The sequence below is a fragment of the Typopeltis vanoorti genome, chromosome 14, assembly GCF_054136105.1.
Source record: "Typopeltis vanoorti isolate ZY-2024b chromosome 14, IOZ_Tvanoo_1.0, whole genome shotgun sequence".
Taxonomy (NCBI): Eukaryota; Metazoa; Arthropoda; class Arachnida; order Uropygi; family Thelyphonidae; genus Typopeltis; species Typopeltis vanoorti.
Genome location: NC_143562.1, coordinates 71,410,260 through 71,435,502, shown reverse-complemented (window position 1 = coordinate 71,435,502; position 25,243 = coordinate 71,410,260). Strand labels below are relative to the sequence as shown.

Sequence of the window (25,243 nt, the reverse complement as noted above, 5' to 3'; positions counted from 1 at the left end):
AATGAATTATTTGTGGATAATGCCCTTGGAATCGTGGAAATAAATCACCATTTTCTTTGCTTTTGACTTCGCCAAGCGACATTTTTTCTGATGTTCCTCTTCTAGTGGTTTCCACTCAGCACTCTGGTGCTCTGTTTCTGGCTCATACTCAAAACATCACGATTCGTCATCAGCTACGATCGTTTCAAGTAAGTTTCAGTCTTTACGAGAGGTTTTAATGAGGTCCTTCGAGTGTTCAATTCGATACATTTTTTCGTCGTCGGTCAACTTGTGGGGAACAAATCGCGAATTCAATTTACGAAGCCCAAACGGTCAAAATGTTGTGCACAGTTGAAATTGGAATCTCCAATTCATCTTCAATCAATCTCACGGACGATTTCGAGTTTTCTTGGATGAAATCACGCACTTTTTGGATGTTAACTTCGGTCAGTCCAGTTTTTGGATGTCCAGGCTTTTCGTCGTCCTCAAGCGTCTCCCGACCACTTTGAAATCGTTTAAACCACTCATAAACTTGAGTGCGGGATAAACATTCATCACCGTATGCTTTTTGAAGCATTTCATGAGTTTCGGAAAAACGTTTACTAAGTTTAATTCAAAAGTCAATCGCAGCTCTTTGTTTGAAACTCATTTTCCGACCGTTTCTCAAAACACACTGTCACTAATGGCATTATATCTCGGCTTCTAATGAAAAAAATGTCAAAAATAATTGAACAACACTAATGAAGGTTGCCGCTTTCTACAATAAAAAGACACAACAGGTGGCGCCACTATTTCCTTCTATTTTCGAAAAGATCGGTTTCCTTTTGGACAGATGGTGTAAATGAGACTGTTTTAAGCAAATATCAATAACAGTATGCTCGAACCATTTGCTTAGACTTGAACAAAATTCATCTCTGGGATACCCATTTTATTCCTTTTAAGTCAACAATGAAATAACCGTGTTAGAAAAGATGTATAATTTTTCCTTCTAGAAGTTTTTTTTCCTCACGGCATAACAGTCAAATGGAGGTCACATCAAAGTAACTCATATTATTGTCCAGACTATCTCTAAAATCTCTCTCTCATATGATCAAGAACCGAAGTGTATTTTCACCATATTTTAACATAGAAAATAGCAAATGTTAACAAACGAAATATTTTCTTTTATACCCTCCAAAATAATTTCGTATGTATACTGAAATAAAGAGCCAAAAGGCTTCACTTCGGCGATGCAAAATTACACAAATTAAGTGGATATTTATTCCCAACTTATTTCAAAGCCGAATATATAGAAATAGAAACTACAAGAGTTTCGTGGCGAATATCGAAACTATGAAAATTTCGGCGGGTCAAAGTAAGCAATCTTTCAGGACAGGGGCAACTCGTGGTAACGGTGGGGTATGTTCTGATCACTTCCTCAGTGTTATCCATAATGCACAGCACATCTTCTTGCGGACATGTATGATGCTATGCATTATGGGAAGGGGTAACTATCGATTACTTCGGCTTTGAAATAATGTTGGATTGAATATCTACTTAATTTGTATAATTTTGCATCGCCGAAGGGAAGACTTTTCGCTCTTTATTTCAGTAATTTTTGGAATCTTTAAAGATGTGACACCTTTTGGCAACTCGTATGGGAAAATATGAGTTCTACATCACTTCAACCTGGATATTTTATTTTACATGTAGGTCTGACTACCACTGACGAGACCTGAACAAAGGTCGAAACCAGTCTTAGTAGTGCATTAGTGGAGAATACTAAGGAAAGTGATCGGAACTTAATCACCTTTACCATAAGTTTCCCTTGTCCTAAAAGGCTGCTTACGCTTGGATCCGCCGAAACTCTTATAGTTTCTATATTCTGCACGAAACTCTTGTAGTTTCTATTTCTATATATTCGGCTTTGAAATAATCTTGGATCCATGATCCACTAAACTTGTATAATTCTGATGTATAATTTTAAAACCTTTCCCAAAGAAATTCAAGAGATCAGTTCACATGCCTTTTTGCATCAGCCAGACAATCGCCTTGTTCTTTTGTTTTAATGTTTGGCTTGTGTACCCCTGCTCTCCCGTGGAAACCCAGTAAATGGAGTTCTTTTCGTACAGGATTAATGGTGAAGGAGTAAAGGTTAGTCACCATTACTCCTTCACTACCAAATTTTACTGTGAGTATAACACACTTTAAAGGCTGGTGGTGAAGGTCTTTTTGACGCAAAACCCGGCTAAATTCGGCACACAAAATCCATGATGAGTTCCAGAATGTCGTAATTGTATGATGAGCACTAATCCTGTACGAAAAGAACTGATGCAAAAATTATGTGAACTGAACAATTGACCAGTGGAAAACAGTACTCTGGAGGGATGAATCAAGGTTCACCTGTTTCTAGTCTGATGCAGAGGCAAGCTGGTGCACGCTTAACTGCTCACGATGCTGTTACTGGAGCTCTTGAAGTCATCATGATGGTCTGTGCAGATTCTAAGAAGTTTCTGCGTGATACCAGTTTAGAAACCACCCTGTCCATGTCCGTCCTTTCGGCAGCATTCCTGCACTAGTAAACCCAGAACGTCTCGATTTGTTGATGACATCGCCAACCGTCGAATGTGGCTGCACCACTTGAGCGGTAATGCACGTATGGACACGTCACCAATGTGACAACACACGATGAGAATTTCTCCCAAAGTCAGTGAGTTCACGTTGTATTGCCATACCACATGTATTCAACCTTTTCGATGACATATTGCTTCCTGCTATCTGTGCGCTGGCTTTTATGTTATTAAAAACCTGGAATTTCCCCAACTTCAAACAACATGGATGTCCGGACAATTATTGGTAGATAGTGTATTTTTGGTATCAAAATACATTTCATTAAATGTGAATAATTGTAAACCATTTAAACATATTGAGTGAGCATTAATGTAAAGATATCTGTGAGTTTTGCTCGTGTTTTTGACCATAAAAAAAATATATATATAATTTTTTGAAGATTGTCTAATGACAATAAATAAATAAAAAGAAAATAAAAAGAACACTTTCAAAACTACTTCCAGTTTTTTATTTTTATTTTATTGGTTCGAATTATTTATTTATAGAATAAAATATTATATATTGTTTATAATATAAGAAAATAAAATTTTTTGAATTATTCTAATAAAGATATTTTTTTATTTAGACGTTGAGAGACCTTCGTTTGTGATGTGTTTGTTCCGCTGAAGCATAGAGGATAAATGGCAGTCTACAAAATGAGATGTATTCATATCTAGTGATCTGAACATTATCGCCAATAAGATGATAGGTTTAGATTTTTTCAAGAATGGTAAATAAGATATAACTGTGTTTTGATAACATTGAAAGTAGCGGGATTATTTTTACCCAACTGAAGAGTGGTATGGAACTCAGTGTTTAAACCTTTGATTATAGATTTTAAATCTGATGACTTGTGGGCACCGTGATAATTTTTAAATGAGTGAATTAATGGAATGTTTTACTAGAAGTAGGCTATGGCTCTATTTGTGATCACTTCAAGATGATCAGTTAACAGAGGAGAAAGACGAGATGCGATAGAATCATCGATGTAACAGTGCATTCACTCTTACATCAATGGAGAACTCTAAAAAAGGGATGCCGTCATCCTTATACACAGAAATTGAACTGATTTCGGAGAGTAGAAGATAAAACCTGAATTTGGAGGTGTTGCCCTAACTATGATTTCTATGATTCGCAAAACTTTGAATTTGAGAATGATAGCAAATTACTTTCTAAACATTTTAGAAGAAAAAGGCTACAGTTCTCCATTGATATTACGTTATTAATAGCCTGCTAAATATGGCGTGCATTATACCATAAGACGTAAACAACATAAAATGCTGTTTAATCCAACTGCTTTCATCCTGTTATATGTATTACGTTTGATAGACTAATTAAACTGTTAAGTTCGTATTTTTTGTTTATGCGTGACTATGAATTCTTAGCTTTTAATCAAATAATATGACTTTTTCTCCTGATGATATAAGTCGAATGACTTATGACAATAGCCGCATTTTTTTAAATTAATTCAATTATTTTTATATAAAGCTAATACGTTTTCCTAAATACAGCAATCCCTCGATTAATGCGTCTCCGATTAGTGCGTTTTTAATTAGTTCGTCATTTTTTTCTACACCTAAATTCGATTAGTGCGCCTACACACATCTTAAAAATAAATGTAACCGATTTAAAAAAAAAATCCATCTACACATTTTTATGGTTAAATATTTTAAAAAATCACTCACGAGGATGAAGTAATTTAACAACTGATTTAAAACATTTTACGAAGTAATTTTTTAATAGCATACCACCGTGTTTCCATGTTATGAATTTATCGTCAAAACTTATGTTTTCTGCTAATTATGCAGAATTTTGCTGATCGTATCTCGTGACTCCTGAATTGTTTTCGTTACTTTTTTATTTTAAAGTATTTATCCAGCCTTTCACTGTGAGTAAAAGAATTAGTGAGCAAAAAAGAGCAAGTGTGAAAATTATTTGAAAAGTAATCCCATTGGGGAAAAATTCTTGAAATAATAAAGAAAAATGAACAAGGCGAGTACACATCAAAGATACGACAAGAAAACAAAAAACGGGTAAATCAACTATTTTAAACAAAGTTGCTGAATAATACAAAGAGAAAGGTAAGACTATTTCAAAGTTCATCATTCATGCACTAGAAATCAAAGTATTATAATGATTGAATTAGAGATACTTCTTTCTACATGCACCGATACTGTATTCAGCTACACCGACCTTATTAAATCGAAAGCATTAAGTGTATTTGCAGCCTTGAAAGAAATGGCTATCCATTGTGAAACAGAAGAAGAAGAAGAATTCCACGCTAGTGCTTGTTGGTTTCAGTGTCTCAAAAAGAGAAATAGCCTATATAATGTTCTAATTACATGGGAAGCTGCAAGTGCAGATAAAGAGGTGGCCGCAAATTATTTACAAATTTTGACGAAAATTGTGAAAGAAGTGGGGGGAGGGGGATATTATGACCAATAAATATTTATTATCGATGAAACCGGCCATTATTTGGAAGCGAATGCCTTCCAAGACTTTTCTGACCAAATCAGGGAAATCTAAGCCTGGTTATAAAGTCGCAAAGTCGAATGAAATTACTGCCAGCAATATGCGAGCCGTTTGGAAGCACATTCTTTAACATTGTGCAAATGATTTTAGATGCTTTTCAAATGAATCTAAGTTAATTAAATATCATTACGAGAAATTGAATTATTCCGACCTGCTAAATTTAGATGCAATGAAGAAAATGTAATCTATCACTGTCATCGCAAAGAAATTTCACAGCAAAAGTTTGAAAATACTTTCGTAAAATCGAAGTGTTTAAGCCGCAATGCTTAGAGGATGACTCTGATGAAGAGTTAAGCAGTAAAATTCTCAGAAGTAGTAAAAGAGGCAATAGGGCTATACCTTCCGTTGTATGAAAAGAAGAAACAAAATACTCCCAAACTACTTAGTTCAATTCTTTGTTAAGAAGTAGAATAATAAATTTATATTCTGAATATTCATAATGATATTCTGAATATGTTTTATTGTCGTTCAGCTTCATGGTTTTCCTTTAACAAGCCCTGAGACATATCTTAATTCTTTTATTAAAAAAAATCAAGGTTCATAAAAGAAATATAAGAACGAATTATACTTTTTCCCATAGGTTAATGTATTCGATTAGCGCGTTTCGATTAATGCGCCTTTAAAACCCACTAAAGTTGCATTAATCGAGGGATTGCTGTATGTGAAAACTGTAACGAAACTATCTCTTTTTTTTAGATAATACATTATTCTAAGCAAATGTATATAATTTATTTATTAGCAGTTTTTTCACGTACGAGATGTTCTTCATGCTTGCCTTGAACATCTATTTCCAAATTTAGAAAATACATTTCTATTACTTTTATTACTTGTTAATGGAATGGGTGGCGACGTTCATTCGGATATACGAGAGGTATTTGAAACATATTTTAAAAAGTAATAAAAAATGAACATAATACTTTAGTTATTTATCCTGTAAATTTTTCTAATGTTAATTTCATTCCATTTTTCTTATTCACTTGCAGATCAACAAGAAGCAATGGCAGTCTTCCAAGCTGTTCTGGGTATTTCTTTATTACTTAATTATTCAATTTATTTTGAATGATATCATTTCGTTTGGGAGCTAACACTATATTATTTTCACCAGGAATGTCACAGATAATCCACATTTTGATTTAGAGGATATCATAAAAAAATTACAAAGGATTTCTGCGTGATGATCGCTTCCAAATATCAAGTGCAACCACTTGAATACTAGGATTTGTAAATCAAGTGCAACCACTAGGATTTGTAAATTTTCAATAACAAATATTTTTGTATGCGCATAATTTAACAGAAATCGCTGTTTTCAATAATCTTTATATGCTTAAAAATCATCTAATTCCTCTCATTCTCATATAGGAGTAGTTGAGGCCATTTAACCCATCTAACTCTCGGAGACTGAGGGGCATTTCAATATTCACTGGTAGCCAATCAGAGATAGCTTGGCCAAGACTATCACGTTATCGCCTTACTATCAGTATCCGCTTATAAATGTTATCAGTGAAGACATGCGATTGAAAAGTGCCGCAATCTTGTGGTTCCTAATCCTAACACTATGCTTACTGACTGTAAATAGCGTGGATTTAACGGTCGATTTAATTGAGTTTATCGGGATGAAAAAACTGAGTTTTGGGGAGAGAAATATATATATATATATAGTTCATTTAAGTTTACAAATGCACATTTTATTTTACTGAAATACTATTTACAAGTATATTCACAGAGAATAATTCGAACATTTAATTACCTAGAATTATTTCACATGGTTTAGTTTACACTCTTCACATTTCCAATAAAAATAAATAAAAAAAATTTACTCTACTTACTCTTCATGGCGTTATGATAAAAATTGCCCTTTACTCACTGCTTTTGGTTAACTACATCGAAATAGCTAGTCACGTAATCGTAACTTTAGATCCTACCTCAATGGAAGAACGGCTCAGCACATCTGATTCAGTATTAGTCGTGAAAGTAAACGATGTCTGCCTAAAGATTCCATGTATTCCTTTGTCATGAAATATACACAAATGATCTTCTTATAGTCTTCGTAAATGTAACAAAATTAAGACTCTTTATCGAACCGAATAAAATCTTGAAAGTCTAATTTTGAACAGTGGAGATGAGTTGCTACAACCTACTAGCTATCCCTATTAATAATAGGGATAGCTAGTATGTCACTTTCTGTAAGCAGTAGAGATCGTCATTATCATGCATTTTGGGCAAAAATCGCTCAGCTACTTCACAGGTCAAAGAGAAAACTCTACCTACACCCTCTCTGTTTCATCGATAAATTAACGATCTTTGAATTTGAGAACAATACAGTCTCCGATGTTAACTTCATAATCCACACAACACTGCAGATAACAGAGGATATCGTTCCATCGTTGCCGCAGATTTTCCCACTTGCGGCTCACACATTATATTACTCTACCAGACACACACCACAACACAAGAGGACCTGGAATGAAATGAACTGAACTAAACTGAAGGTACACTCTAGTCTTGCCCCTTATCGGTTAGTTTAGCCTGCAAAATATAACATTCTCTCATATGATATTTTAATATCTTTCTCGATGTCGCCCTACTTTGTGACATCATCAGAAAAATCTTAGCACAGAAAAATCTGTGCCCATTGGGAAATGTTTACTGTTGAAATATTAAAGCATATATTTTTATTTTCTTAAACCAATATACATATTTTTGTGCATTGAAATCTTTGGTTATGTTTCCAGTATATATACACTGATATATATATATATATTATTTGGATGTAAACAATATCTTTTTGTTCCTGTTCTTGATTTAAACGATATCTTCTATATTATTTAAATTAAATAGAGACAATTTAATTAAATATTTGTCAAAACAGATTGTATTAACATAACTTGCAAGTAACAGGATTGAAAAATTTCAGGTAAGTTTCATTATGAAAGCCTGTCAAGGATTTTAGCAAAAACAAAAATTATTGTCTATATTATAGAGTCCTTATATATATCATTAATAACATTTCATTATCTGGACTCTCTCTCTCTCTAGATATTGGCATGTATGGTAATGGAGGAAATGCATGTGGAGAATTGTACTACAGTCTTCGGGATGAATGCTACATCAAATAAATTGTTTCTAGTCAGAGAGAGAGAGAGAGAAATTGAGAGATTGAAGAGAGATAGATAGATGGATAGAATGAGAGAGGAAGGGCAGGGAGAGAGAATGAGAGAGAGAGTGAATAAGTGATTGAGTGGTGGAGAGAGCAAGATAATGACAGAGAGAGAGAGAGAGAGAGAGACAGAAAAAGAGAGATGGAATAAGAGAGTTAAAATGAGAAAGGAAAACAGAGAGAATGTAAGACAGAGATTGAGGGAGAGATAGAAGATAGGTGATGGAGAAAAGAAGAGAAAGAGAGAAAGATAGAGGGAAAAATAAGACGAATGCGAGGAAGGGAGGATTTTAGGTGAGAACTCACTTTCCAGAATATGAGGAAACAGAATAAATAAATCAAACTGAGGGAGACAGCACTTGTATTCATGAGAAACTACTCTCTGCTGATTAATAATATACACTGATCTTTATATTAATTATTTGGATGTAAACAATATCTTCTTGTTCCTGTTCTTGATTTAGTCTGAATTTAAACTTGACAATTTCAGGTAATTTTCATTACAGAAGCCTGTCAAGGATTTTAGCAAAAACAAAACGTATTGTTTATATTATAGAGTCCTTATTTATATCATTAAAAACGTTTCCTTATCTGGACTCTCTAGACATTGGCATGTTTGGTAATGGAGGAATTGCATGCAGAGAATTGTACTACATCAGTCTTCGGTATGAATGCTACATTAAATGAATTGTGACTAGTCAGACACAGAGAGAGAAAAATTGAGAGATTGAAGAGAGATGGAGAGGTGGATAGAATGAGAGAGAGAGAGAGAGAGAGAGAGAGAGAGAGAGTGAATAAGTGATTTAGTGCGGGAGAGAGCAAGAAAAAGACAGAGATTGAGGGAGACATAGAAGATATGGGATGGAGAAAAGAAGAGAAAGAGAAAAGAAAGAGGGAAAAATAAGACGAATGCGAGGAAGGGAGAATTTTAGGTGAGAACTCGCTTTCCAGAATATGACGAAACAGAACAAATCAATCAAACCGAGGGAGACAGCACTTGTATTCATGAGAAACTTTATTCTCTGCTGATTATTAAGCAGATCATTACACTCGTAGAATTCGTGACTGAATAATTTTACTAGAGAAAGAAATACCCATTCATTTAGGGATTTGCATATCAGATTTTCAATGTAGGAGCATGCAGAGTACCTGCTGTACCATCGAAAACAAATAACTCCTCAACTGTTCTTTAGAGTTCTACTAGTTCGATTTTGAAATTAAAATGATATGCTTCGTTGTTCAATAATAAATGCCTTTTCACAGACTTTGAATAAACCTGCAGCATGAGCCAATGCTGCTTAATCCTTACAAAAACACATTTCGACATTCGTGTTTTATGTACATGCGTATAATCTCGCCTACCTTTACTCTCATTAATATCTATCTGACTCGATCACCTGTCATTGATCAAAATTGTTCACGAGTACCTCTAGTCTGTCGAAGCATAAATACATCAGATCAATAGCTCATTGATCCTCTCTCTATTACGGATTTATTTCAACATCTACCTCACAGGCATTCAGAACAATGGCTGTTTTATAGGCAATTAAATGGTAATCACTCCACTGAGCTGCCGACCACTATTCCTCGGCTCTCTGTTGCACTTGCTAAATCAAGTACAGCAGATGTCCAGCACCCCTTTGCTATGCATTTGTACAGAAAAAGAGGTGCTGGACACCGAACATACACGTATGTAAATCGCTTCTCCTCCTCCTTTTCAATTCCATATACCTCTGTCCTCTGAATAAGCCATCTTCAAGAGGAATTTCAAAACGATTAAATCCTGCATATCTTAAAAAAGTCAATAAATGTCTATAAACATCAATAAAGTTCTCCCATCATAGCTGTAACTGATGCTGTTAATGCATTCGAGTGGATGGAATCTGCAGAAAAAAAGAAACTAGTATCTCTAAGATAATATATGATCAAACGCACTGTCGTGTTTTATTTGCGCTGCCACTTTTTTATGATTCGTTTCTTACTCTTAAAATAGATGTATGAGAAAAGAGGAGCTGACGTAAAGAGATTAGCACTGAAAATGTCATCTGTTGGTCACAAAGCAATCTTGATGGCTGTGCAATCTTTTCATTATATAATCTACGAGGGCTGTTCAATAAGTAATAAGACCAATTTTACTGTTGCGAAACCACTTATCATAATATTAATTTCTGTGGAATAAAGAAATGCTACTGTTTGTATTAACAAAAGAGGTTGATAGATGGCGTATACGGGCTGATGTGCCACAGTGTACGTGACTAAACGCAAGTTTGTTTCGGCGCTCCTACGAGGGAAGACCAGTCGTTGAAATGGAAGCGGCCTTGGAACAGCGTTATGCGATTAAATTTTGTGTACGTTTGCAAACATCGGCATGGGACATTTTTAACATGATACGCGAAGCTCTCCACGATAAAGCATTGTCGAGGGAAAGTGTTTTTTGCTGGCATAAAACGTTTAAGGAAGGAAAGCAAAATGTGGAAGATCTTGAACGTGAGGGAAGACCTTCAACGTCCATCACAGAGACATTGATCAACACAGCAGCGATTATCATCAAGCACGTCAAAAGGAAGCGTCCATTGCTTAAGAATGGCTTCTTATTGCACCACGATAATGCAAAGCCACATATTGCTGGTTGTGTAGTGGGTGTTTTGCAGAAGAACAACACAGATATCCTACCACACCCTCCATACAGTCCTGATCTCGCACCGTGCGATTTCTGGCTGTTTCCTCAGCTCAAGAAACCACTAAGAGGCCGCCATTTCGAAAGCAACAAAGTATGTGTAAAAGCTGCGGAGGCGATTTTGAAAGAACTCTCAAAAAACGGACTTTCACATGTGTTTAAGAAGTGGACGCAGCGTTGGGACAAATGCATCGCGTCTCACGGTAGTTACTTCGAAAAAGACCATGTAAATGATGTCGATTAAAGATAATCTTTTCTGTATAAATATAGTCATTACTTATTGAACAGTCTACGTACATTGGTAAGTTGCAGCAAATTTATAGTTTGTATTAGACATCGTGCATATTTGCTATAAGATTTATTGGAGTAGTAATTGAAGAGATTTACTGATTAACATTTTAATGATGAAGAGTTGAAATCATCTTACACTAGCAACATTACCAATGCTTAATGTAATTTCCTGTTATAGCTGATTTTGTTTTGTTAATTTGATAAGAAATTTCACGAGTTTCGTGAACTTTCTTCTTGGCTATCTGTGTTGTTTCACTTTGCTATTGATAACATATGGACAGGTTTCTAAATTCAATCAATATCATCACATGACGTTTGGATTAATTTTTTTCTCTCAATGTGATGTGCTTACTTCATATTAACGGAAAAGCAGACAAGATTGAATTTATTATTAATTATTTTTATTCATATAACATATTGATTTTCATCAAATATTTCTCTTTAAAAATCGTCTTGTTATCCATCTCCTTCACCGTATTGCCTTCCTGAACATATGAATCTTTATAGACGACACAAATACACATTTAAAGTCTGACTTACAAATATATATTACCTGTTACAATATGCTATTACAGAGTATAGATCACAATACATATTTTGTCTCTATAACTTTATTTAAGAAAATATTAACAGAACTTCGTCGCTCTTTTTAATCTCAGTTTGCGTTCTGAAGTTCAATGTCGTCGTCCGTTGGATATTAGATATTTGGTGTTGATAAGCTGTTTCGAAGCTGAATAATGCACTCCTTAAGAGATATAATTAAGAAAATTGGTTAACAAGAGCAAAAAAAAAGCAAAATAAATTCATAGGTGAAAAGAAAGGAAGAAATCCTTATTTTTTATTAATGTTTTCATTTTTATATTCAACTGAAATACAGTTATATTTACCAATTAATTAAATAATGCTATAGCGAGGTATGATTCAAATATCTTGCTTCAAATCTTTTTAGATCTTCAATTATCTCAATAATTCCTGAAATCTCAGAGATTATTAATAGTTTCTAATACTGCAAGAACAGCAGTAAAGGAATATGAATCATATCCACCTACATCAGGACGGGTCAGATTGAGAAATAAAGGAAGAAACCGTAAAAGGACAAAGCACAACATCTAAATATTCATAACACCAAATTAAGTTCCCAAAATAAATTTACTTAGTAATTATATGACACTATGGTCAATGATCTCCCTGATATTGGATACTGCGTTTTCTCTCTATTAGGTTTTCCCTCATTACTGACAAGCATAAGAGTAGGGAAACAGTTGATCTAATTAGTGCATTAATAAGAGAGAAAAGTACAGGTTAAAGGAAACAGATTGTGTCTTTCGCATAAACAAATATTACACCTATGCCGAAATCTATATGCTCAGAAACTCTATGGCAAAATTAAAATATTTTAAGATTCATTTTAGTTCACTATAGAAGGAACGATGGATCTTTAGTAGGAAATTATATTTAATTTTAATATTTAAATTACTCTTTATTATTCATCTATATTACCTTCAAGTTGAAGAGAGTGCTAAAGCTTAATTTCACGATTAATCTCGTGTAATGTTCAGTCCTCTTGGAAAAGATGAAGGACATTGATTACTAAACTTTCTAATATTCATTGTGTGTAACATCTATGTCCGCGGCTTTGCGCTTCGCAACCATATGTCTGGGAATGGAGAGTCCTGCGTTCGATTCCCGTGGAAGACGTGAGGAGATTAGGATCCTTCTCAGATACAGCCAAGTTAGTCGGTCTTCGGCGTGGAGAGGAGGGTTTTTCTCCCCAGTTTATGTGGGATATTTCCTCCCGGAAGCAAGCAAACTGGCCTCGTGAACACACACTCTTCTACAGGCATAGGATAACTCCAGGAATAAGGAGTAAACAACCTATTCCGTAGAATTTCGGTTCCGATTGCCTACACGGTAAAAAGTCTTGGTCTACGCGTGAGCGCAAACCAGGACAGGACAGATCATCTAAATAGGACTCACAACCGGAATCTGCGAAAATCGTGAGATGGCATAATGACTATGTCTAAAGTCTCGAAAACCATAATCTCAAGGTCGCTGAAATTCCAAACACAACCGATCATCAAAATTAAGGATCTTAATTTTATGCAATCGTTGTGGAATATTATGACGCACCCAAAGTAGATTGTACATAGGACTCGAGATGATCTATAAAGAACTTAATTAGTGTAGATCGTTATATATATATTTGTTAGCGAATTCTTTCAAGTATACAAGCGCAATTCGAATGGCAAGCAGATATTCAAAAATACCAAAACAGATCTAAATGAAGCTTTAAACTAAAAAGTCTAAATCACATCAGAGTGTTTGGTTTTGAGAGTATTAAAAATGCAGTTAGACTGATGGTCATGTATGAGACGTCCGTTTCTATTAAAAGAAGGATAAATTGTGATGCCATCAATATATGCAGACCTTCCTACTCTGGAAGGATATTTTATTTTTAGGGCATAGCTAAGAGGCACCCGGAAGTAACAAAATGACTTCTTTCCCATCATGGAAGGAAGTCATTTTTTGATTGAATTCTCCTTGGCTAACTGTGATACACTAAAGGTAAGTCATTTCTGTACGAAACACACCCCCTTCTCGGTGAAATGGTTGGCATCATGTACTCAAACAAAATTAAGAGAGTCGGATAGAAAGTAAATGTCAATGAAAAGAATACGATATTCCTCAAATCTTGAATATGGAAGTCTGTTAATATATCGCGTTCTAGAATACACAAATATTATTATTCATACTCACAATTTCTCGAATCTCATCACTCAGCTTTGGCACTGATTGCGGTAACTGATAGACGATCACGTTTTTTTTTATCTTTGTTGCTGCCTGCAAATCTGTATTATAGAACTCTGCTTCGCTGACAGCGGTTTGGCTGAATGTGTTGCATTTATATTTCGGATGGCCACACTTTGGACATTAAATAAAAGCACTGTGAATTGAAACCAGGATTACTTCGAAAGGTTTATATACGAGCAAGCAGAACCCCTTAGGCATTGTTCTGAAACAATGGGATAGTAGACTTACTGCGATACCACTGATCCCTGTCAGCAAGCGATCTAATCATTAATCATGGTTTTTGCATTACTTTGTAAGGCGAAACTTTGAGATCCATAATCAAAATTCTTCTTATGTCCTGTTATCGCAATACAACCGAAACACGGCAAACGTGCTTTGATACCAGTGATGTTACTTTGTAAAATAGGATAGGAAAAAAAAATCAGTGGAGTAGCTCAAAGTAGAGGAATAAAGAGGAAGAATTAAAAGTGGCAGTTCCATTACTGAGAGTTATCCTCCATTAGAAGCAGATACGTCATTTGGAGTGGCCGAGTATTATAAGGACAATATTCTATAATAAAAGTGAAGATTGCTTAAGTACAGAGATATTGATGCTATCTTAGGAGAATGATTAAAACGAGTACTTACGAAGTATTCTTTTTGCTCTTCTCTAATTAGTGGATTCTGAAATTTATAACAACATTATCAAATAATGTTTATTTAAGAACCATGATTTGCTTCTCATTTTGAAATTAAATAGGCTAAACATATCACCTCACCAATATTTTAATTCTAGACTAAGTTATATACGAAGTAAACCAAAATGGTTTCCAAATATTTTCATTTAATCTGGTTTAGTGTCATGAGAATCTTTGAATTTATACATCAAACACCAGTCGTTCTTCTTTATTTCTCTAATTCTTTAAGTGTTATATATTTAACAGAGATTCGAAGATTTCCAAATTTAGGCTCTACACAGACTGCGTATTAGACATAAAATTGAAACATCTGTCTGGATTGATCATTCCTTCTCGCCAATAGCCCGAATCACCTATCGCCGAGTACACCAATTTTGTCGTATGATGGAAGCATTCTTACAAACACTCTTTTTGGCGGACGAAAATAAGCTGAATTCAGCTATTCTTGAAGACCTCCAGCATCTGAACTCTACTCCAGCATCATCACTACCTCAGTAATGGAAAAGGTGTATAGAGAAAGACGACGACTAATCAAAGATGAGAGTATGGCCGAGAACAGTTTAGTTATAAGTCATATATAGAATATCATTATTGGGCTCATTAGCGCAACACTTCCTTTTATTGGTTTTATTAAACTGATTGAGTACATTTCATTCTACTCCCCCCCCCTTCATATAATGCATTATATCATATCACTGGCATCACAATAAGAAGCAATGATATTTTAAGGACACCATTACGCCAGTCAAAACATCATGAAAGTGAACACTATTTTATTTTATTACCAAATACTTTATATAGAACGATTTCATTCTATATAAAGCACAATGAAAAATGTTGGGTACTGATATAAAGAGATAAGCAAAGCTTCTATTAAATAGCATTATAAATGAGAATGTGTATTTTGACTGCAACTCTACTTTATAATTAAAATTAAAATTAAAATGTAATGAAGCTTTCATATGTATTGTCTACCTTTCTTGTACTTTAGAAAATAACTATCATTGAAATTTTAAGTGGAGATCGGTGATGAATTAAAATGGTGATGAATTAGTATGATAATTGTGATAGATAAATTAATATGCTAGAGGTCCACTGAATTTTAAAATCAAAAACTGGTGTAAATAAAAGAGTTTAGAGCACAAATATACTAGGAGGACACTATGAAAAGAAAAGAATAAATCCGATAACGAATGATAGTATATTATTAGTAAAACACTTTAAATCTTGTAAAATATAAAAATTAAACATTATTGATTAAAAATTAGAATGTAAAAAAGTAAAAAATTACAAAAGAATATAATGACTTGAGATTAAAAGGTAAAAATATTAAAATATATGATGAAAGATAGGAACGGTTTATGGGGTGAAGCTCACGTCAAACCATTGGTAATCGTGTAAAGATAATTATAACGGAACAGAACTAATAAAAACAAAAGCATATCCTACAGTTAACAAATAATTGTAAGAAAAACACTAAACAATTGAGAATTGTATTTCAGAGTAGCTTACACATGTAGAATGATATGTCCAAAGAAGTACAACAGAGCATTTAAGATGCTTTTTCCCAGAATGATTGACTAACTGCAAATCTAAGATCAGTTCACATGAAAGAAGACAGCGAGAACAACTTTAGATTTAATCACCAATAATTAACTTAAGAAACATTCTCTGCTGATTTCAAAGAAGCATTAAACTCTCTAACAATATGAGAAAAATACCCCTTTCTTATCATCAAAAATCGATCAACAAATCTTAATATACTAAATTCATGTTAGCAGAAAACCAAAGCAATTCCACAGTAATTCTGTCGTTGTTAATTCCAAACCCAATAAATACCAAAGAAAGATGCTGAAACTGCATATCGAGTGATATCTGCTATGCGAAGACCAAGGCAAAGAGAGCAACAAATAAATTATGATTGACGTTTTAAGGAAACAAATCATTTCTCTAAAATGTACTTTAAAAAAATAGCTCTCGAAGACAGTTTATTTAATAGTTTATTTAATAGTAAATGCGTCATTTAAAACCTGATATATTAAAAAAATTCATATTTCTCTCTATTTAAATTTAAGCCATTCCGGACATTATGCTAAATACAATTTATTAATATTTCGTTAAAAATGAAACCTATTTCTGAATAAGGAATGAAGAATACTTACATAGTCAAGTCTCTGGTCTCCGCAGGAAATAATCTAAATTGAATTAGAAGAAAAAAAATGTTCAGAAATTGCTTATAATCATTCATTGTTGAAATCAAATTTATATTCAATATATGTATATATTTGTTTATTTGTATTTATGTACTCGAAAAAAAACCAGGGTTGATCCCTTCTTAATACGCGAAGAACCTTAGCGGACTTTTCAACTAAAGGTGAGTTAATCAGTCTCATATGGTGGTGAAAGAGTTTTTCCTATTCGAGAAACATAACGTTTGAGGGACAAAACTTTTTCTACCTCAAAACAAACAAACGAGCATTACGTACAAACATAATTAACATGTATAATACACTGGCCTCATATATTGAGTTGCTTTTGCCGTTAATTTAAAATCCAAATAATTATACGAGTCATAATTGTACGTTCACAATATCATTTTGTCATCTATTATAACGTATTTCAATAACTTTTATTTTAATGAGTCTTCACATCCTCCATGTTGTAAATCTCAATATCTACTCTTCAATATAAAACGTTGCATTAAATTGACGGAGATAATACCATAATTTATGTAGAAAAATTGCACTTATTTGCCAATAGCTCATGATGCAAGAATTCAAATTACAAATATATGTAAGAAGTATTAATGAAATAACATATTAAATAAATAAATAAAAACTATCGGTGAAATGCGTAGAAAATGCATCTTATGGATAGAATTTTCTAGTTATAATATCTTATAAGCATTGGCCTTTTCAAACAAAAAAATCAGTTTATTATTTTGCAATTAATAATTCATCTACTTGGTACGTTGCAGAATATATGTAAGATTTATCGATTTCTTGGGAAGTATACTGACTGAATAAATTGAAAATGGAATAAACTGTAATAAAATCTAAATTGTAGTACGCTGTATTTTATTTATATGTATATTTTAAAATGCAGTAGCTGTGTATTAAATTTACCTGTATTCCGGCATCTTCGTCCTTGCAGTAGCTACTAAGGAATGCTAAAAGTGGATTTTCCTCTTGGGGAAGGTGAATTGATATGCAGTCGTGAATTATATCACGCATCTAAAAGAAAAGCGCATTAATAGTGGATGACGTTTTCAGTTATAACACAGTATAATATACGAAACTAGACATCTATATGAAATACATCTAAAACTAATATTAGCAAACAACATAGGTATGCACATATGTATGTGAAGTCAATTCACATATATATTCTTGCTTTCATCATTTACGCAAATATTAACAAAATATAAATGTGAATTGACTTATCTTCAGTGATTAGCTGAACTAATATTATTTATCCAATAGTATGTAAGGGCATCTGTAGGACATCAACACACGTTGAAAACGATCTGGAAAAGCGATTCTTTCCCTAAAGCATGACAACAAAATTTGAACGTTCATGTTGCAATAATACGTTCAACATTCGGAAGTAGGGGAGGTGTGAATGAATCTGTTTTTTCTCTTCAACATAAAATAGTGAGATGCAGCGAGATAGCTAACTATTCATCGAAATCGAAGAAATCAAAACTGACTTTCCATTCCCACTAGACTAGCTTTTCGTTACTGCAGACTTCCTATAATGTAAAGATAAGGTGCAATCAAGTCTTCGGTGTTTCGTACCACGAGGTCTGTCATTTGTATCAAGAGAACACCAGGTTAATCGTATGAAAGGACAAATGTTGCTCTTCTAGACGTGTGGAAAGTCTTTTTAAGTTATACGCAGTTATCAGTTATAGACAGAACCAAAACGGGACCAATTTTACCAGACAGTGGTTTATCAGGGGTTGCGTAATGAGAATTTATTATAATAACTAGTAGGAACTTCTTTGCAGATCACTCTGAAATAACAAAAAAAAAAAAAATTTCGGAATTTAATTAATTTTATTGGAGTGTCGACGTTAATCGTTACAGTGAGAATTGGGCAATAGAAAGTAAACACTATCCATCATGAATAATTCAATAATCGCATAATTGACTTAGTTCTTAGTAATGAAATTCCAAAAATCGATTTCATGAATGCATAACTTAAAATGATACTGTTCAAAAAAGTAATGATAAATTTCATAAACTTTAAGCCGACAGTTGAATAAGTTTTAATGCGAAGTTTTTTTTAAGATTTAAAACAGGGAAGTCTGTTTCGAAATGAAGAAATGAACCAGAAAAAATAAGCTGGATTAAGAATATACATCGCAAAAGAAGCAGCATTGTACCAAAACCCAAAGAATTAACTAAAATATATGCTTGGGGCTCATAATGCAAACCCTGAGTGATCTGCAAACAAGCTCTCAATAGTTATTTTCATAAATGCTCATAGTGCAAGCCCTGAAAAATTAAGAGTCGTAATCGACTCATCCAATACTCGGGCCAGACGGGACGAATATAATGTGTACAATAGTAATTAGAAATGTACATAAAAATATATTCAATGTGGACATCGTCCGCGCGGTTAGCCTTGTGGCTATGCATTTCCCAACCATATGCCTGGGGATGGAGTGTCTTGGGTTCGATTCCCGTTGCCGACGAGAGGAGCTTAAGGATTTTCCTCAGACATAGCCAAGTTAGCCGGTCTTGTGCGCGGACAGCAGGTTTTCCCCCCCCCCCCGAGTTTATCTGCGGATTTTCATCCCGTAAGCAGGCAAACCTGTCAACACACGAATCTACAGCCATAAATATTTAACTCCCCATGAGGGGGCTCAACTCGCCCGAATAGGGACGAGGGGAAAAAGGGAGCAAGCTGCATATGAATAAGTAAATAAATAAATGTGGACAACCAAAAAAAAAAAAAAACGATATAGCACATGTTCTGGGTAACGAACATTTCATCAGGCGTAAAAAATCAAGGCAGATACTCAGATCATATTATAAAACCTGGAAACCGCTGAATATGCTACAGAAACTAAAGAATGGGAACCGACAATGGATGGGAATTCCTTCCTAAATTTTGGCTCACTCTCCTGTTCACCTGTCAGCAGTAATCACAGAATGTCACCGCTCTCCATTTTTACACGTGACTGTCATCGTTCCTGAGGTCATTTTAATTTTTGTTCAATAAGTTTGTTTCTTACTGAATAAAAATTACTATAAATGCTAGCTTGAAATAGCAATACGTCAGGTTGTAAATGTTTAATTCAGTTATTAAATGATTTAATCCCTTTCTGATTATTATTATTATTATTATTATATAACACTACCAGGGAGTCCAAAGACTCATCGAGGGAGGACACTAATCTACAACTCTGTCTGCCTTAAAGGTCATTCTAACCGCAACTACACCCACTACATCTACCGTTATTTTATTCCAAAACTTCAACATAAATCCTCAGAACAGCTACGTAAATGTAATATGGGAATAGGAGTTTAAAGAGATTGGACGTATTAACGCACTGTTCAATTCATTGTAAATGGAGGGAAGAAAAAATTGAACCCATTTCAAGGAAGGCCTTTCCATGAGGGATTTATTCTAAAATGTCAAAAAAGTTAAGACGCATATGATAAAAAATAGATGTCACAAAAAATAAATAAATAAAAAAGCATGAGTATACAAAGCACATTTCAAAATCCACTGAAGGAATTATGTGAGGAGTGTCAGCTGATGATTTTATAGGAAGGAGAAGAAAAAGAATATACTTATATATTAATTTTAGATAGCTATCAAAAATCTTCTACTTACCTCTCCACCAATTATATTTAGGCACCCTACTGTTGATGTTATTGTTTCGGGGGTACCTAAAAATATTAAAGTCTAATTTCTAAAGACGTTTTCAAAAATATTTCAATGCTAATATTATTAAGGTCGCTGAGCTCGATGGATAAAAGTATATGGTAAAAACAGCAAATAAAAAATAATAGCATGAAAGTTTTTAATCAGAATAGTTTCAGTTAAAGTGTAATAGCAATAGTCATTATACTTTTGTTAGCTGTGATCAAACCTTCAAGTATTTATGATCAAGCAGTCATAAATACCTGAAGCGAAACTTACTTTTGTACATATGCTAATATGTTGAAACTTTCTGTGCATAGTGAATTCTTATGAAAATGTCACAAGCGTCCATTATTTGCTTCTTCAATGGATTTACGAGCGTAGCCTCAGAAAGCCATGTACTTGTGAAATAAATTTTCATAGCCATTAGATTTTATGTGCAGTCCTTGTCTTACAGCCAACAACGACTTGAAAACTTCACTCATAATGCTTTCTTATCGTATTAATGTGTTTCTTACATCGTCAAAATATTAGCGCATTCTATTCAGTCTATGGACTTTGCAGATCAAAAAGTATCCACGATCATTCTTCGAAGGTCAGTTGCATTTTATGTACTTCCGGTTTAAATTGGCGCTTTTCCTATCTTCTTGAATAATTAAGGAGATTTATATGAAGCAAATTTGCTAAATCGCGAAGTAAGAATATTATATATCGATCGGTCCTTACTTGTCGTCATGTATGAGCGCTAATTGTATATAATATTAAGCTTCTCGGAAAGAAGTAAACGGATAGCATTGAAACAAAGGTCCATGTTAAATTTGGACCATGTTTCCTGTAGGCATGCAATCAGGTAATGGAATGTTGGGGTGCAGACTTGAACCGACTTGAACGTGACTTGAACCGACACTCCATTTCATCCCACAAATGTTAAATAGGGTTGAGATCAATGGTCTGTGAAGGCCAGCCAAGTGTGGTGACGTTCTTGTCCATAAAACATGCAGTAACAGCAGCAGCCTGATGAGACAGTGCATTTTACTATAATGGTCACCTCGTACAACGTAGGAAGCATTGCATTGTCCAGAGTGTTGAGATACTCTGGGAGTTCGGTGCTCGTGCGACCACAAACAGAAGTCCCAGGCTAAACCAGGAAACCCTGTCCTTAACATCATGGCACGGCTTCCTAATTTCAAAGCTGTGGTTATGCACTCTGGAAAGGGACCTTCTCCGGACATCTGCCACTCCTGCACCCGTCCATCTGTTCGGTAGAGGGTGCCAACTGAATTTTTTCTCTATTACATAGCTTCCACGTCCCAGTGTACAGTGCATGCTCTTTGCACCACTTAAGTCGATGGTGAATGTTGGTTGGGGTAATATGGGGCTTCGCCTGGTCCTACCATGGAAATCCACGTTGTTAGCTTCGGTTCTAAACGTTCTTGTGCAGAGGAATAGCAGTTTTTATATTGTCCTTCGTGGTAAGGTATGGTAACACTTTGCAGTATTTTCTAAGCATGACCACAAAATAACTGTGTGTTTATGGTTCTACGTTACTGCTGTCTCACAGAGAGGTTTATGTCCATCTACTTCTCCTTCCCAGATGAATTTTATAAGCGAATTCATAATGATTTGAAATATCACGAAACATCGAAGTATAGGAGTGATCTACTTTCTTAATTCAAAGATAACTAAGTGTTTTTGGATTCATCGCATTAATGTGTTCTGCGAAATTTTCTATTTCTTTAACTGCACAATGCTACCACCAATATTCTGCTTATTATTATTCCTTAACCGATCTCCTTGGCCCAGTTGCTAGCGCATCCGTTGTCCTGCCAAACAACTGCGGGTTCGAATCCCATCGTGGACATGAATGTTTGTAATTGTCTTTGAAATATTTGTGTAGGGCGGTAGAAGGCGTTGGTGTAGTTTCGACTCGTTGTAGTTGTTGGATTGAGTGATGGAGACAGAGAATTCTGGAGTAGATGCCTTCCTTCAATAAGTCTTTAAACTCCCTGGAGGTGTGACGTAATAATAAGAATTCTTATCTTGGGTGATCGATGCTTCTTTTTATAATATGTTCTGTTTTTAAATTCGCAAACGAGTTCCTCCTGCAAGAAATGACCTTATTATAATCTCGTTTTCGGCAAGGATTTGAATAACTTACCCTTTCTCTCTCTCTCTCTCTCTCTCTCTCTCTGGTTTGAAAAACCTTATGTTTCGTAAATGATCTTCCTCCTGGACTGATTTCCATCTCGGTTACACCAATTCGCTGTTTTATGTCTATTCGCTTCTATAGACATTTACAGGGATATTGCCCCCCACTGAATTGGTGACCATCATTCTCCACATACTTTTGGATTATTAAACAAGTTATTTCCAGATTCACTTGTTAGTACTACTGGAAACGACCCGAATCAACCTCACCTCTTCTTCGTTTATTCAATCTATCTCTGTCCTCTGAAACTGTCTTCATCATTAAACATTCCCCATCTACTACAGCCGCCAGCTCCTTAAGAAAATATGAGTAGATTTCTTCTTTCTCATTCCTCATCTTCACTTCTCTCACAGTACTGATGCGCAGTACGTTCCTCTACTTTCTACTTTCTTCTATCTTCCACGTTTATCTATGCAATAAATATTAATAAAACAACTAAAGATAAAATCTGCGGTTTTTATAAATTCATTTATTTACCTTTCTTAACAAGATTTCAAATACTTAATATACTATAATTTGGCTCTCCTATGTATGACGCAAACAATCCAGATAAGAACTTGGAAAAATCACACGAGGAAAAATTCTCATATCAAGTTTGATATCTGTTGTTCATTTACACAGAATTCTTATCATATTAATGGTTTGGTTGGGTACTGACCATGAGGGAATATATCAGGATTACTGAACTTCTCTGTGCTGATTTGACGAAGTTAGCATCAGCACAGTTTTTTGATACCACTAGTATTAGGAAGAAGATGAATTAGAAATGTCATGGACGCTTACTCAGAGAATGAGAACTGAAACGTCCGTTATATATACGCGCATATGAGTGAAATAATACATGTGACTACTCGCGGTGTTAATATCACACACAGTTATAATTGCGAAACGATAGATAATATATACTTACGGCAAATAACATCCTCTGATCCTTTTGAAATTTGATTATTTTCATCTTCTTGAGGAAATGCAAATGTCCAACAGAACACAGGGAACAACAAAAATACGAATAGGGAAAGTTGAGCTTGCATTTTTGCTAGCAGAAGGAGAGTTTAAACGGAGTTCGTAATGAAAATGGTTGATTATTATGTAGGATATATGTTAAAAGGGAGAGGAATAATTACGTATTTCCTGTCGTTTTTTCTTTGCTTTTAATTAAATCGAAAAAAAAGGTTTCGTCGAATTAATTATCCTAATCATTTCCGTGTGGTTTGCTTCCTGGTATTTTTTTTCAGATACTGACTTACAGCTTCACAACTTACTAAATTGCTTTAAAAGTGCATGAAATAACCATGTGTTTCCTGCCATTTTTACTTTTAATTAAATCAGACTTCCTTGATAAATTTTTTTTCTGTTTTTTTTTTTTTTCATTTACTGATTTACAGTTGAAAACCTTATCAAATTGTTTGCAGGAAATAATGTTCGTGTATACCAGTGGTGATAAAATTTTTTGCAATCATTAACTAATGAAAACTTTTATATAATCAGCAAAACTCCTGCAGACATTTCAAGGTACATTAATTTATCGGTTTTTCTGTAGGTTTATAGTGAATGACGGTTAAGATATATTCAGTATTAGTAATATGCATCGCTGTAATTATTATTTTTTTCATTTATGCAGAGAAGTGCATAAATTAAAAAAAATACATGTAATACGAAAGGCATCTGATGTTATTCTTTAAATTATACACATAATTCCAGCAGTTTAATGTATTTGTAAGTTTACAGGATAGTGGGATCCAGTTTTTTTAACAATTGTGTAACGGTTGAAACATCTACTCTGCTTACAATATTTTATTCATTTCCAAGGGAAATCCTGGGATATATTTCCTTTATTTTTAACTCTTTATTCATATTGTACATTTACTCTTTATTACTGTACATTTATTCATACTGTACTGTTACTTTATCTTTACATTTACGTTCATTGATAATATTTGAAGTATTTATATGTTCTTATATTTCATGTGTCCGCGCGGTTAGCCTAGTAGCTATGCTCTTCGCAACCATTGCCTGGGGAAGGATTGTCCTAGGTTCGATTCATGTCGGAGACGTGAGGAGCTTGAGATTCTTTTTCAACCGTAGCCAATTTAGCCGGTCTTGGGCGTGGACAGTAGGGTGTTTTACAAACTTATCCTAGGGTTTTTCATCCCATAAACAGGCAAACCAGGTACGTGAACACACAGGGTACAGCAATAGGATATAGTACGACAAGGAAGGCAACGTGAAACCACATTGCTCATAGTCACTTCACTAGTATGGTAGCATAACTGCCCCTATCATCCGTATGGATGAAAGGGAACTCATCATCAGCATCATATTTCTTGTATGTTTATTGAAAATATTACCACTGTGTAATAGTTATCTAAGGATTCCATTCTCAGCCGGTCCTTCTTTGTAAATTCTCACTCAACTACAAAAAAATGACATAAACTATTTCTGCT

General features: G+C 34.3%; 1 protein-coding gene across 1 annotated transcript; it reads right to left on the bottom strand.

Annotated features, from left to right (window-relative positions):
* Positions 1–11,609: 11,609 nt before the first annotated feature.
* LOC150099622 (uncharacterized) lies at positions 11,610–23,862 on the bottom strand. Its single transcript, XM_090404093.1, has 6 exons — positions 23,710–23,862; positions 20,561–20,616; positions 17,839–17,946; positions 16,876–16,908; positions 14,664–14,699; positions 11,610–11,970 (listed from the first exon to the last, which is right to left on the bottom strand). The coding sequence occupies exons 1-6, from the start codon at positions 23,828–23,830 to the stop codon at positions 11,923–11,925; spliced, it is 402 nt and encodes a 133-aa protein (XP_090260219.1). The 5' UTR covers positions 23,831–23,862; the 3' UTR covers positions 11,610–11,922.
* Positions 23,863–25,243: the final 1,381 nt, after the last annotated feature.